This window comes from Xyrauchen texanus, chromosome 35 (genome assembly GCF_025860055.1).
Source record: "Xyrauchen texanus isolate HMW12.3.18 chromosome 35, RBS_HiC_50CHRs, whole genome shotgun sequence".
NCBI classification, from domain to species: domain Eukaryota; kingdom Metazoa; phylum Chordata; class Actinopteri; order Cypriniformes; family Catostomidae; genus Xyrauchen; species Xyrauchen texanus.
In genome coordinates this window covers 35,635,369-35,647,876 of record NC_068310.1, presented here as the reverse complement: position 1 = coordinate 35,647,876, position 12,508 = coordinate 35,635,369, and the positions used below count along the sequence as shown (strand labels likewise).

At 39.6% G+C, this 12,508-nt stretch overlaps 1 protein-coding gene across 5 annotated transcripts in view; it reads left to right on the top strand.

The window, feature by feature from the left end:
- The window catches only part of LOC127629048 (protein Shroom3-like), a 75,825-nt gene that overhangs the window by 36,148 nt on the left and 27,169 nt on the right, over nt 1-12,508 (top strand). For 4 of the 5 annotated variants that reach the window (XM_052106066.1, XM_052106065.1, XM_052106068.1 and 1 more), the window contains one exon: nt 4,575-4,673. In XM_052106066.1, coding sequence (XP_051962026.1) covers nt 4,575-4,673 — 99 coding nt within the window. Of the gene's footprint in view, nt 1-4,574; nt 4,674-10,427; nt 10,597-12,508 lie in introns of those variants that run through there. The other variant, XM_052106067.1, reaches the window with a different exon arrangement.

Below are 12,508 nucleotides of genomic sequence, written 5' to 3'. Positions count from 1 at the left end.
GCTTCGGGCACGCCCTCCCCCAGGGAAAGGGGGGGGTGTACGTCATGCCGGGGGCTCCCCTGCCTGAGAGAACGAGGGAGGAATGTGGCAGGGTGGAGGGCGGGCCGGGTCATGATTCTACACACCCGGCCCTTATCAGGCTAATCAAGCCTCCGAGAGGGATAAAGGCAGACTGCGGAGGATTGTGCGAGGAGAGAGAGATCATTTACAGACATGTCCGTCATGTGTGTGTTGTTGTCTTTTGTTTAAGTTAAGCATTAAAATATTATTTATATTGACATGCCAGTTCTCGCCTCCTCCTTTCCATCGAACTACGTTACAGGTGTTTTCAGAACTCACTGACACAGTGCTAGGTTGTTGTGCAGGTTACCAGGGCGTTGTTATGTGGTTTCTAAGGTGTTCTGAGTGTTTTTTGCACTTTGGTTGGTGGTTTCTAGGGTATTCTGGGTAGTTGCTAAGTGGTTGCATACTGGCGAAGTCTCCATGATATTCAGGTTTCTTGATATGGCTCAGGTCTCTCCTTCATTATAAGTCTATGGGATTTTATCATCCATTTTATTTTCCACCAGACGAATATCGTAAGTCTGATTGCTTCTACCTGATCTCTTAAAAACATTATGTGAATGTTTCAACATTTTTGCAAAATTATATTACATGGTTCCTTGGACGTATCACGGCAGTTCTGCGGTGAAATATCCACTGTGTGGCGCTAAAAGCGAGTTCAATGTTCTCCCAAACAGATTACATTTTCAAGGTTTCTGCATTTTCCGGAATATAAGAAGCGTTTTTTTTTTAATCGTCTGAAAGGTACTTTGACAAATAGTCTGAAGCGACTTATATACATAATTTCCATTTATCTGATGTCGGCTGGTCAAATACACGTGCACCAAAACTGATGAAAACATCAGACATAGAAACAGTAGAAGCATTTTAAAGTTGTCAAAAGCCTTTACAAAGTACTTTATGCAACCAGTTTAAATATTTTGTCCATCATAAAATTATTGTTCTCACAAACTCTAGACCGCTGTCAAACACAACTAAATGATGCTTCACACTCATTGTAAAAACATTTAGTTAGTGAACTGGATAATAATACATTGCAAATAGTGGTCGACGGATATGGGTTTTTTAATGGCTGATGCCAATATCCAGAGAGCAGGGTGGCCGGTAGGCCGATACAATGCCGATATATCATACAATTTAATATAGTAAATAACAGACATAAAATTGCAAAGAAACCCTCTTATTTAGCACTATATATACTCAATTTCAAATTGAAATTGTTAATATATAACAAAGAAGGAAATAACAGTACACACTGTACTGAGCAACATGGATGGCATTTCCACATTAGCAATCGCATTTACTCAAAAAATACCAAATCAAACCAACTGTACATACAGTGCACAGTGAATAAGACATTATAGCACAGGAAAAGGGCTTTTACCTTGGGCTGCAGCCAAAAACATTGGCAGCTGACTTGCTACCATGCTGCATAATCAGTTAATGGCCTGAGCGCTGTTTTGAACGAATGGATCTCTTAAGGAAACTGATCTCTGAACAGTTTGAAAAGCACCTTATTTTCATCCTACTTCCATATACATCCTCCGGAGGCAGCATTTTCCTTGTTTCGGATGCAGCCTCGAAGTTGTACTTACGCGTTCGTTTGGATCCAGCGCGAGTAGCGGCAGCAGTCTCCTGACAGTTTAAACTAGATCGCCTGCTTGGATTGTCACAGGCCAGACCGTCATGATTTTTTAAGAGGAACTTTTGATCCTGAAGTTTGTGATTCTTGCTAATAGAATACGCACTTCAGAGGAAGATTTATGAGCGCTCCACAGGATGCTGGATCTGCTGAAGTTGTGTGAGGTTGGTTTATTACATCTGTTTTAATGAGATATTTGCATATTTGGAGATGGTATATTAGTTTTATAGATATTTGCCTTTTATCATTAAACAAAATGTGCTTTGATGTCAAAAGATAGCATTGAGAAAGGAACAGGGTGAAAAGTATGAACTAATAATTTGTCATTTTACTTGTGATTTGTGTACAATTGTATATAATTCCTTTTAGTTTTGGGTTTTTAATTTAGTTTACATTTTTATTTTGTCTATTGTTTAGTTTAGTTTCAGTTATTTTACTAAATGTGTTTGTTAGTTTTAGTTTTGTTTTAGTTTTTCAATTACATGTAGCTTTTGTTTTTATTTTAATCTATCAATATATATTCGTTTTTATTTCTATTTCATTTAACACAGATGAGTAAATGACTTGGCAGGGGACAACTTTGTGTAATGTACTTTAAATTAAACTATTCCCTATCCAGTGCAGATTACACTCAGGTCTACATAGTGAATCCCTAAACCTACTTATAGGAGCAGTAGTAATAGTGATGCTTGCCTTAATATACAAGTGTATTAAGTCAGCATTTTGCGAGGATCCGAGAGCACCGTTGGGGGGTTTGGGGTGCAGGGAGGTGGGGTTTACAGGAAGTTGGATGGCGGTCCTGTCTCTATGGTGACCATCAAGGTTCTCCAGGGGGCAGGCATGTGAGGAATGCTTGGGGCATTTGAGCAGAAGAGTTCAGCGATATCCACATACACACTGGGTTTTAAATTATGGAAAGCTAATGTGTTGTTAAGAGAGGATATTTCCAGACTCCCTGTTGGATAACTCACTCTTAATAAGCACTCAGAGATTTCACAGGCCACTTGAGGTGATGAATGATGGATAATATTTCAAGAACGTCTTCTCTTTAAAACAGCTCAGACTATGTATGCCTAGAGCAGACGGACTGATCCCACCCTTCGAAAGAAGCAGTTTGTTTTGTAATGTTTTTGTGCCTTTAAAAACAGAGTGACGACACGTTTCGTAACTATTGGAATTCTGTGTCAACTTTACAAGCATTTTTCTTTCTCAGTTTGCTATAGAGTAAGTGCTGTTAGCTGTTCTTTTGTCATCTAAGCTTTTGTACTTTTGCAGTTTGTGTGGCAGTGAAGAAACACATTTACTCTTGTCTGACTTTAAAGGAAAAGTTCACCCCAAAATTTTAACTCTCTCATTGTTAACACCCTCATGCCATTCCAGATGTGTATGACTTTCTTTCTTCTGCAGAACACAAATTACGATCTGTAGAAGAATATCTCAGTTCTGTAGGTCCATACAGTGCAAGTGAATGGTGATCAAAACTTTGAAGCTCCTAAAAGCACATAAATGCGGCATAAACGTAATCAATACGACACCAGTGGTTTAATCCATGTCTTTAGGAGCAATGTGATCAGTGTGGGTAAGAAACAGATCAATATTTAAGTCCTTTTTACTATCGAACAGCCCTATTGAGCACTTTTCTCTCGTGAGTTGTTGTCATTTTGTTTTTGGCTATTCACATTTTTCATGCATATCGCCACCTACTGGGCAGGGAGAAGAATTTATAGTTATAAAGGACTTAAATATTGATCTGTTTCTCACCCACACCCATTATGTCACTTCTGGATATATGGATTTAACCTCTGGAGTCATATGGATTACATTTATGTTTCCTTTATGTGATTTTTGGAGCTTCAGAGCTGAAATATTCTACTAAATATCTTGGTTCGTTAATCTGGGATGGCATGAGGTTGAGTAAATGATGAGAGAATTTGTATTTTTGGGTGAATTATCCCCTTAATTAGTACCAAACAAATATTCTCTAAATATCTGCTTCAAGTTGACAGAAACAGTGGCCTAAGATACTGTCTTAAACTCCATTAAAGTGCAAAGCTTTAAGTAATCAATTGGCAAAGAAACTATTCAGTGATCTGATCATTCAACTTGTATAAATGGTGCATGCTCCAGTGGACAGCTTAATCATCAATAGGCTTACGTTAGCTAATTTTGTACAAGGAAGAAGGAAAATATTTTTTTGTTATGTTCAAGCAAAAACTCATTGTTGTTGTACATTCATGTTTTAGTTTCAATTAAAAAAAAATTATAATCCTGTATATCACATGGGAAGTATATTTTTCCCGAGAGATCCAGTATCTAGGATCGGCCACAGTATGCCGACTCACTGACAAGCGGCATCTCCTATCAGACATTTTTGCATTGACTTCTGCATGTTTACATTTCCACGTGGCACGACTGGAAGCACATTGCGCCAGCAGCAAAGGAAACCCAGATTTGGATCCAATGTCGGATCCCACCTTTGAAATCATGAAGTAATCGCGTTCCCATATTCAGTGACAAATGCGATTTGGAGGTTGCATTTTTCACATTACAATTTTACTCCATTGATGGTTTGGAGTAACTGCAGATGTTAGATACCCGTGTGCATGTGTTTATGTGTTTTGAATGGACCAGCCGGTGCCTTTTTTGTCAAATACAGCCACAATACCAAGAGTTGAGTCATCATAAACAACCATACACACACTCCTAAGGTTTAAACGACTGTAAATTGGGAACCGATGAAGTACCTAATGTCCATAATGGTGCTTTAATGTTAAAAGCACCTCCATTTTTACATTTTTATAGTACTCTATTCCTTAAAGTGTGATTTATAAAGTGTAATATCCTAACTTAGACTTCTGTGTGTTTGTAGGGAGTGTTGTCCTGGTCCTTGCTGTTGTGAATCACGTCCTCTCAGCCCTTCCAGAGACAACAGATGCAGTGGAGGAGTGAGGCTTCGCATCAAAAACAGGTGTGTGTGTTTGTCTGTGGGTGTGGGTGTGTGACAAGCTCAACTTGCTGTTAATCTAAGTGTTTTGCTAGGCCTGCTTGCATCTGTATACATAAGGTCATTCATCTGGACTGTTTCTCTGGAAACAGAACCTCGTTTTTATTTTTTGTGTTCGCGAGGAACAGGAAATGAATTTGTCTCTTACAGGAAGAGGAAATGCTGTGGTGGATTCAGGTCTATGGTCCCCTATTGGTCGCATAAGAATGACTGTCAGTGCATCCCGTCTCTGTTATTGAGTTGTTTACGTTTTTTTACAGGGGATTTTCTGCGGAAAAGTGGAAGATTATGCTGTTGTACAAGTTATAAAGTCCTAAAATTAGCTTTACTTTTTACTTTCTCTCTTATTTCTCATGTAGTTGGCCAAAAATGTGTGTTAGCAGCATCAAGAATAGACAATGCAATTTTGTTCTTGAGTACTGTAGACATAGCAAAGAAGTGGCTTGTTTTTCTTCAGAAAGAATGATCTTTTGATATACTCTTGGTGCTATATTAGATGACTGTAATAGTGAAGAGTATTTCTGGATGGGGATTTTAATTGTACGGAACAAAATATTGACAAAAATCACATTATCATGTGCCTTCTCATAGATGGCTTGTTCATTGAATTGAAACATATGATTTATTTGATATGTGGAGGAATTTTAAGTGGGTTTTAAACCAATGCACATAGACAGGTTCAAGATTATATCAAGGAATATTGTGGGATCAATACAAGTTGAGCTCAGTCGACAGCATTTGTGGAATTTGACAGAATATAACCTGTAAAAGTGTAGCCATGCGCAATTTAAAAATAAAAATGGATGATTGGATAGATATCGGCCGATCCCAGTGTTAAAAAATTGGTTAGCTCAGCTAGTACTGATGCTGACAAACACTCCTGGAGTCGTGACTCCAGCCAGGACTCCTAAGCAACCAAATTGGCCCGGTTGCTAGGGATGGTAGAGTCACATGGGGTAACCTCCTCGTGGTCGCGATTAGGGGTTCTCGCTCTCAATGGGGCGTGTGGTAAGTTGTGTGTGGATCGTGGAGAGTAGCATGAACCTCCACATGCTGTGAGTCTCCGCGGTGTCATGCACAACGAGTCACGTGATAAGATGCGCGGATTGACGGTCTCAGAAGCGCAGGCAACTGAGACTTGTCATCCGCCACCTGGATTGAGGTGAGTAACCGCGCCACCACGAGGACCTACTAAGTAGTGGGAATTGGGCATTCAAAATTGGGAGAAAAGGGGATAAAAAAAAAGAACTTTATTTAGATGAAAAATTATAAAATGGGCATTTTTCAAAAAATAAACAATGTTTGGTCATACTTTATAGTTTAAGGGTTATTATTTCGAAGTGTGAACCTCATATCAAATATCAAACCGAAATGTGGGAACCATATTGTCCCATTTGTAGAATTGGCACAGTCGACTGGAAATCAAAACAACATTGAATTTTTTAAATCTGCTTTGTCTGACCTACAGAGAATCAAGGCACAGGCCGTGCTGGTAAGGTCACGATTTTTGAGTATAGATCATATGGATGTCCCATACAAATTCTCCTTCTGTCTGAAACTCTCTATGGTTGCGAGCGTAGAGTTGTCAAAAGTCTCTGAATATCTATTGCAGCACTAAAGAGAGCTAAATGGGAGAAATTTATGAAGCTCTCCAAAGCATGGAGAATGGCAAGGTTCATGGGATAGATGGAATCCCAGTTGAATTTTCTAAGGCTTTTTGAGATATTACAGGGAAGGATCTGCTGGATGTCCTCAATGACAGTTTAGCTAAAGAACTTCTGCCAGTGAGCTGTCATTGAGTGAGCCTTCCTCTTCTGCGCAAGAAAAGTGACCTTAAAAATATAAAAAGATGGCGACCTGTGTCCTTGCTGTGTTGTGACTAAATGTTCTCTAAGGTATTGGCGACTAGGCTGGTAAGAGTTTTGGGTAAGGTCATCCATTCTGATTGTACATGGCTGGTTGGTCAATTTGTGACAACATTTATTTAATTAGAGACCTATTTGATGCCTCTTTAGATTTTTGGTTTAAATATTGGTTTAATTTCCATAGGTCAGGAGAAAGCTTTTGATAGTGTCACCTTAGCATTGTGGCTGTGATTTCAAGCACAACATATTGTTCACAAAATGTACAAAACTAGGTAGCCTAATACTATTATTTCAAATACGTAAATGCATAAGAAAGGTGATTTATTTTCAGTCTTGCGTTTTCCTAAAAAGGTAGCATTAGACCGACAGATGGCGTGCTGACCAATGCAGAGACACACGGACAGAGATAGTGTGCAAAATAATTCCTGCCTCTCTCATGTAAACATACAGATACTGACTGAGATTAGAGTTTTATCCATGTTAAATTGCCTTACTTAGTCCCCCACCCCCCTTAAGGATCGAAATATATAGTCGTATAATTCATAATGCTTTGCATGACCTTAAAGAAATTTGCAAGATTGTGTGTTAAACTGGTCTGTTCCTGCATATTTTGGTCAACTCTGTGTTCTCTAAAAAATGTGATTGAGTTTTTGCAAGAACTGATTGGTTTGACTGATTTGATTCGTCTAAATTTGCTTGCGTAATGAATTAATGAATTCATTCATCATTGCTTGCGTAAACATGAACGTATTGAATAAAACACGTCAGTATACAGACAAAACCAAGACAAGAGTTTAACCATTTGCGTTAGGTCCACCCAACAGTTTATAGCAGTTCTGTGCTTTTATGTGTGTACATGCTATCATACACGTGCATGTAGGCATGCATGTAATAATTTCAGAAAATGAGTCATGGGACAAAGATTCAAATCTAAGTGCAAATACACACGTCTCCCAGCATCATTCATTCCCCTCCTATCTCATTTTCTCTCTCTAGCTAGCTCCGTTTCTCTATGATTCTGTAATTGGCTTTCTGTATTTTTCAATGCATAAGGATCGGTTGTATCAAGTGACGCAGGATGCTCAGATAAAGGAGGATACAACCCAATTGTTATTACCGAAGAGCTGTCAGGAAAAGTTATTCCAGATGGCTCATTATAATCCGATAGCAGGTCACTTAGGGCAGGGGAAAACACTAGACCGTCTGATGGCCCGTTTCTATTGGCCAGGCATTTGTGGGATGCTCGTAGGTGGTGTGCAGCATGCCATGAATGTCAGTTGGTGAATCCTGCGGCCACCCCAAAAGTGCCATTGCACCCCCTTCCAATGTTCAAGGTCATATTCAAAAGAATTGGCATGGACCTCGTCGTGGTACCGTTCATATTACGCAACTGTCTGTCTTGTCATGGAAGTTGTAGCGTTTTCAAATTACATGACGAATTTCCTCCATTTCTTCGGTCCTATGAGACTTTCTTGATACCGCAGCCATGCTAGTTGAAGTTCTGTTGCAGGTACATCAGGACTCCTCCCACTGAAACTTCCCGCACGTAGGTCAATGCTGCAGTTGTATTCAGTCAAAACATATTTCACATTGCACGACTTGGAATTGCAGACAGTTCAAGATATTTAACATTCTAGATATCTCGTTGACATCGGCGAGGCGTCGGTGCTTCTCTTAGATTGTGTCTTTGATAGTTCATACAATGCGTTCGTCGCACACAGGAGCGAGCTCTGATATGCCTATGATTTCAGACTTTTGTCGGCGATCTCCACAAAACTGTTGGCGTGTGAAAATCGGGCTTAAAATCGTGTAGTGTAAACTCGGCATTAGAGGTGATTGCACACAGGCATCGCTTTGTGTTGGTTCAGGAGGACTATGCAATGCGATTATGTATTTAGTTTATTTTTGGTTTGTTTGTTTGTGTGTTATTAATTTATGTGACCATGAGGGTGTTTGTTGGGGGTTAGGGTGGGTTGGTGTTATGGGGAGTGATATTAGTGGGGATTAAAAGTTAAATGTTGATTCGGTGTATATGTGTTCTGTTTTTCTCTTCTATTCTGAGAATCAATAAAAGATAAATGCCAAGTCCCGCTTCCTCTTTCAGACAGATCCAGTGACTTGTTACAGTTGGATTTTCCATAATCCACAGTTAAACACATTAATAACATTTCCACTCCCTCCTGGAAAGATTCAGTCTAAACCATGTCAGATTAAAGATAAGGTATGTTTTTTGTTTGTTTGTTTTTTTTATATTCAGGAGATAAAATACTCTCCTATCCCAAGTTGATGTGAAGAGACAACTATAAGTAAGCCAGTCTTATGTTGATTCTCCTGACAAGTGTACAAGTGGCTAAAGTATGCTTCGATTTTCCACATGCCAGAACATCATGTGCACAGTAATTGTGATGCAGATTTCGTCATCAGCATAATACGTTTGGATTGTGCGCATGCAGCCCTGTTTTTCTTGACACACAAACAGGTCCACGTCTACGCGTGTTCTCCGCACATGCACCTGGAGTTTACTTAAATTGTCAACTCAAGATGCAATTTTTGTATATGTAGTAATATAATATATTACTACATTTGCAGAAGTATGTACTTTCCCCATCACCAGCGAGGTACATTTCTCTATCTGTAACTACATCTTACCATTTTTCAACAAACACCTCTGTACTGTGATTGCTAGAATTCATACAGACAATCCCCCATCCCAAAGTCTAATACAATTCTCTAATTTCAGTTTCCTCTCAGATCAAACAGATTAGTGTAGTTGACAAGCTGCTTTCCCAAGGATCAGATAAGGTTTCTGCAGTTCGACACACCCTTCGCAGTCTGGCCCAGCCAGGGAGGCGACGAACAGACACGAGAGACTGTTTTGGGTAGGGTGTTTTTGTGGGTCAGACCCTTTAGATCCCCTTGGGTCAGTTTACCATGAGAGTGTGGCTAGCAGGGAATGTCCTGGGGTCTCCTGGGAGATAGGTGGAATGATGTGAAGCCACAGAAATCCGCAGTTATTGTAGCCGAGCTGAATGAAGTGTCACCACTCTGTGATGTATTTGTGAAAGAAATCTCCTCGATTTTCAACCGACCTCCAATTCCGACTTGCACACAAGCAATATGTCACCACATTGCTCAAGTCCATTTTAATGACAGGTGAGGACAACTGTCCTATTACACCTGCCCCGATCCCCTTCAGGCCCGGAGATGGCTGTCACCGGCACATGAAAGCGACCCTCCAACATGCCCTGATAATGGAGCTCTGTAGCTCTCCTGTACACATTACGCCCTCTGGGAATGCAATGGTTTGTTGACTTGTCTGGGATCACATGTTGAAGTATTATCATAATGATGAAGAGGGAGAAAAAGAAGGGAAAAGAAGCTGTAGATAAAGTGAAGTCTTTGTTTTGTATTATGAACACATGCTATTATTTGTTAACATTTTCTCCCGGCTGTCAATGGGTAAACCACCCTAAATGAGACATTTTGTTAAATTACTTTTTATTCGACTTTTCCTTTCCAGCTTTGACGTTTCCTTTATGCAGTTCTCTTGTAATTGTCATGTTTTCCACAATTACCTCTTTCTTCTATCCCTGTTTCTTCTCTCTTTCTCTTGTTTCTCTTGGATACATTTTCCAACTCTTCTCTTCCTCTCCGACTATCTTACAAAGTCAAAAATATGTTTGTTCTGAGTGCCCAGTACTGGGCTGGCGGGGGCAGGATGTTTATGTAAGGCCTTATCATGTCATTTTAATGATGTTTAATTACGTGCTTTAGCGATCTTTGCGTCGTTGTGCCATACCCCTCCAACCCTTCCCGCCGCTTCTTATTTGACTCTTGAGTTTATCGGGAGACGGGAGAGACACCATGGAGCTGCTTGGGGCCTTTTACCGCAAAAAGTTGCGTAGGAATCAGAAATCAATACTTGGAAGATCGGATGGGGCGCTGTGCAAAACACCATCCGAGACCAGTGTCAATGGTCTGACCTCTGGACTAATCTCTAAAGTGCTGAGGCTTACTGCAAGGTAACAGTTGCTGGGTGCTCAATATGAGAAGTAGTATCACTAGGTACCAAGGAAACAATGGTTGATGAGAATGTTGCAGACTTAGGGAGGTCAGTTGATGCTTGCACTGTGCTTTAAGCTTGGAGATATACCGTCCATTCATAAAGTATTCAGACCCCTTCATTGTTTTTACATTTTGATATGTTGCAGCCTTATGCTAAAATGCTTTAAATAATTTTTTGCTTCCATAGCAACACTTCATGAAAGCCAGATGACAACGCCAAAAAACTGATTTTTGATAACTTTGCATATTTATTAAAAAGCACATGTAATTTAAAGCATTTTAGCATAAAGCTGCAATGTAACAAAATGTGGAAAAAATGAAGGCTTATGGTACATGCTGTATTTTTTACTGGGTGGTATGGCACAGTGACTTAGGGCTTGGGCAGGTAACTGGAGGCTTTTGGTTTGAGCTCCATGAACTATGACCCTTGTGCCTTGAGCAAGGTGATTATCCCCAGGTTTTACAAGATTGTCCTTGTAATAAGCATACTTTAAGTTGCTCTGGATAAAAGTTGGACTAATGTGAATTACTTTGCATTTTGCATTTACCTTGGTGTGTTAAGTTTGATATTTTTCTTTGTTTCTGTTTTTTTCTGTTCTTAACTCTGCATGGCCCCCTTTATTTCAAAAGGAGTGTTTACATTGCTTGAGAGTATTTTGATTGCAACATTGTATGAAATAATTTTGATCCTGCTGATCAGGTATTTGTCTTCCCTTGCTTGATCAGCCATGGCAGGAAACCACAATCTGAACTGCATACTGCAACTATTCCAAAAATGCACCATAATTATCCTCCCTAAATTAAATGGCTGCTTACATGTTTTTTTGGTTCTAGATAAGTTGTTCTAGATCTGTGTTTCCTGTTTACTCTCTTAGATTAAACCACAGTAGGTTCGGAACTTCATAAGGAGGGCATAAAAGCTATCTGCTGTCTGCATGGTGCTTTGAAGGACCATGGTGTTAAATGGATAGTTCACTAAAAAAATAAAAAATCTATCGCTAATTCCGTAGGAATTAGACAAATGTGGGAGTTATATCAAACACTGTACAACTCTGACCTGTTGAGAAGGAGTGGCCCCTTGGAAGAGGGTGTTTAAGACAATAAGAGAGTTGCTTCCATAGCAACACTTCATGAAAGCCAGATGTTTCACGGATGCAATGTATGAGCTGTCTCCTTTCAGCAAGGTCAAAGTCCAGCTGAGTGGGTTGTTACATCCTTTGTAGAAGCTAAGGTAGTCCATTGACCTGAGAAATGTGATCTGTCTGAATATCAAGGAACAGCTTTGTGGAAGACAAAACCAGTGTACTGCTCCTTGAACAAAGATGTACCACGATTATAAGATGTACTAGCCAACCCTCATCCATGACCATAATATATCCATGGACCAGAATATCATAGAGACTTGGGCCAGTAAGAAACCACCTAGCAACAACCTAGAACAACTGAGGGACCACATAGAAACATGCTAACAACCACCCAGCAACACCGTGGCAACTATGCAAAATAGAGGTTGACCGATATATCGGTTTTACCGACTGATTGTTGCTTTTTGGATCTATAGTTATCTGAAAAAATCCATGGCAATAGTTGCAGATAGTTTTTCATCATTTCAAAATAAGATTCCCCGGTCTGTTTTGAGCTTGTTAATATTTAAAAGTCCCATGTTATGCACCAAATAGTTTTCTGGTTATTTTGGGGATTTTGGTTGAACAATAAACTGCATCTGGTATTTTATTTATTAAGGACTCTTTGTCTGTGCCCGTCATAGTAAGGAAAGGATACGTTTTTTTTTGTTGTTGACATTCTATTAATCAATTTTAAAAACTATTGGCCAATGAATCAGTTATCGGCTTTTCCCACCACCTAAGT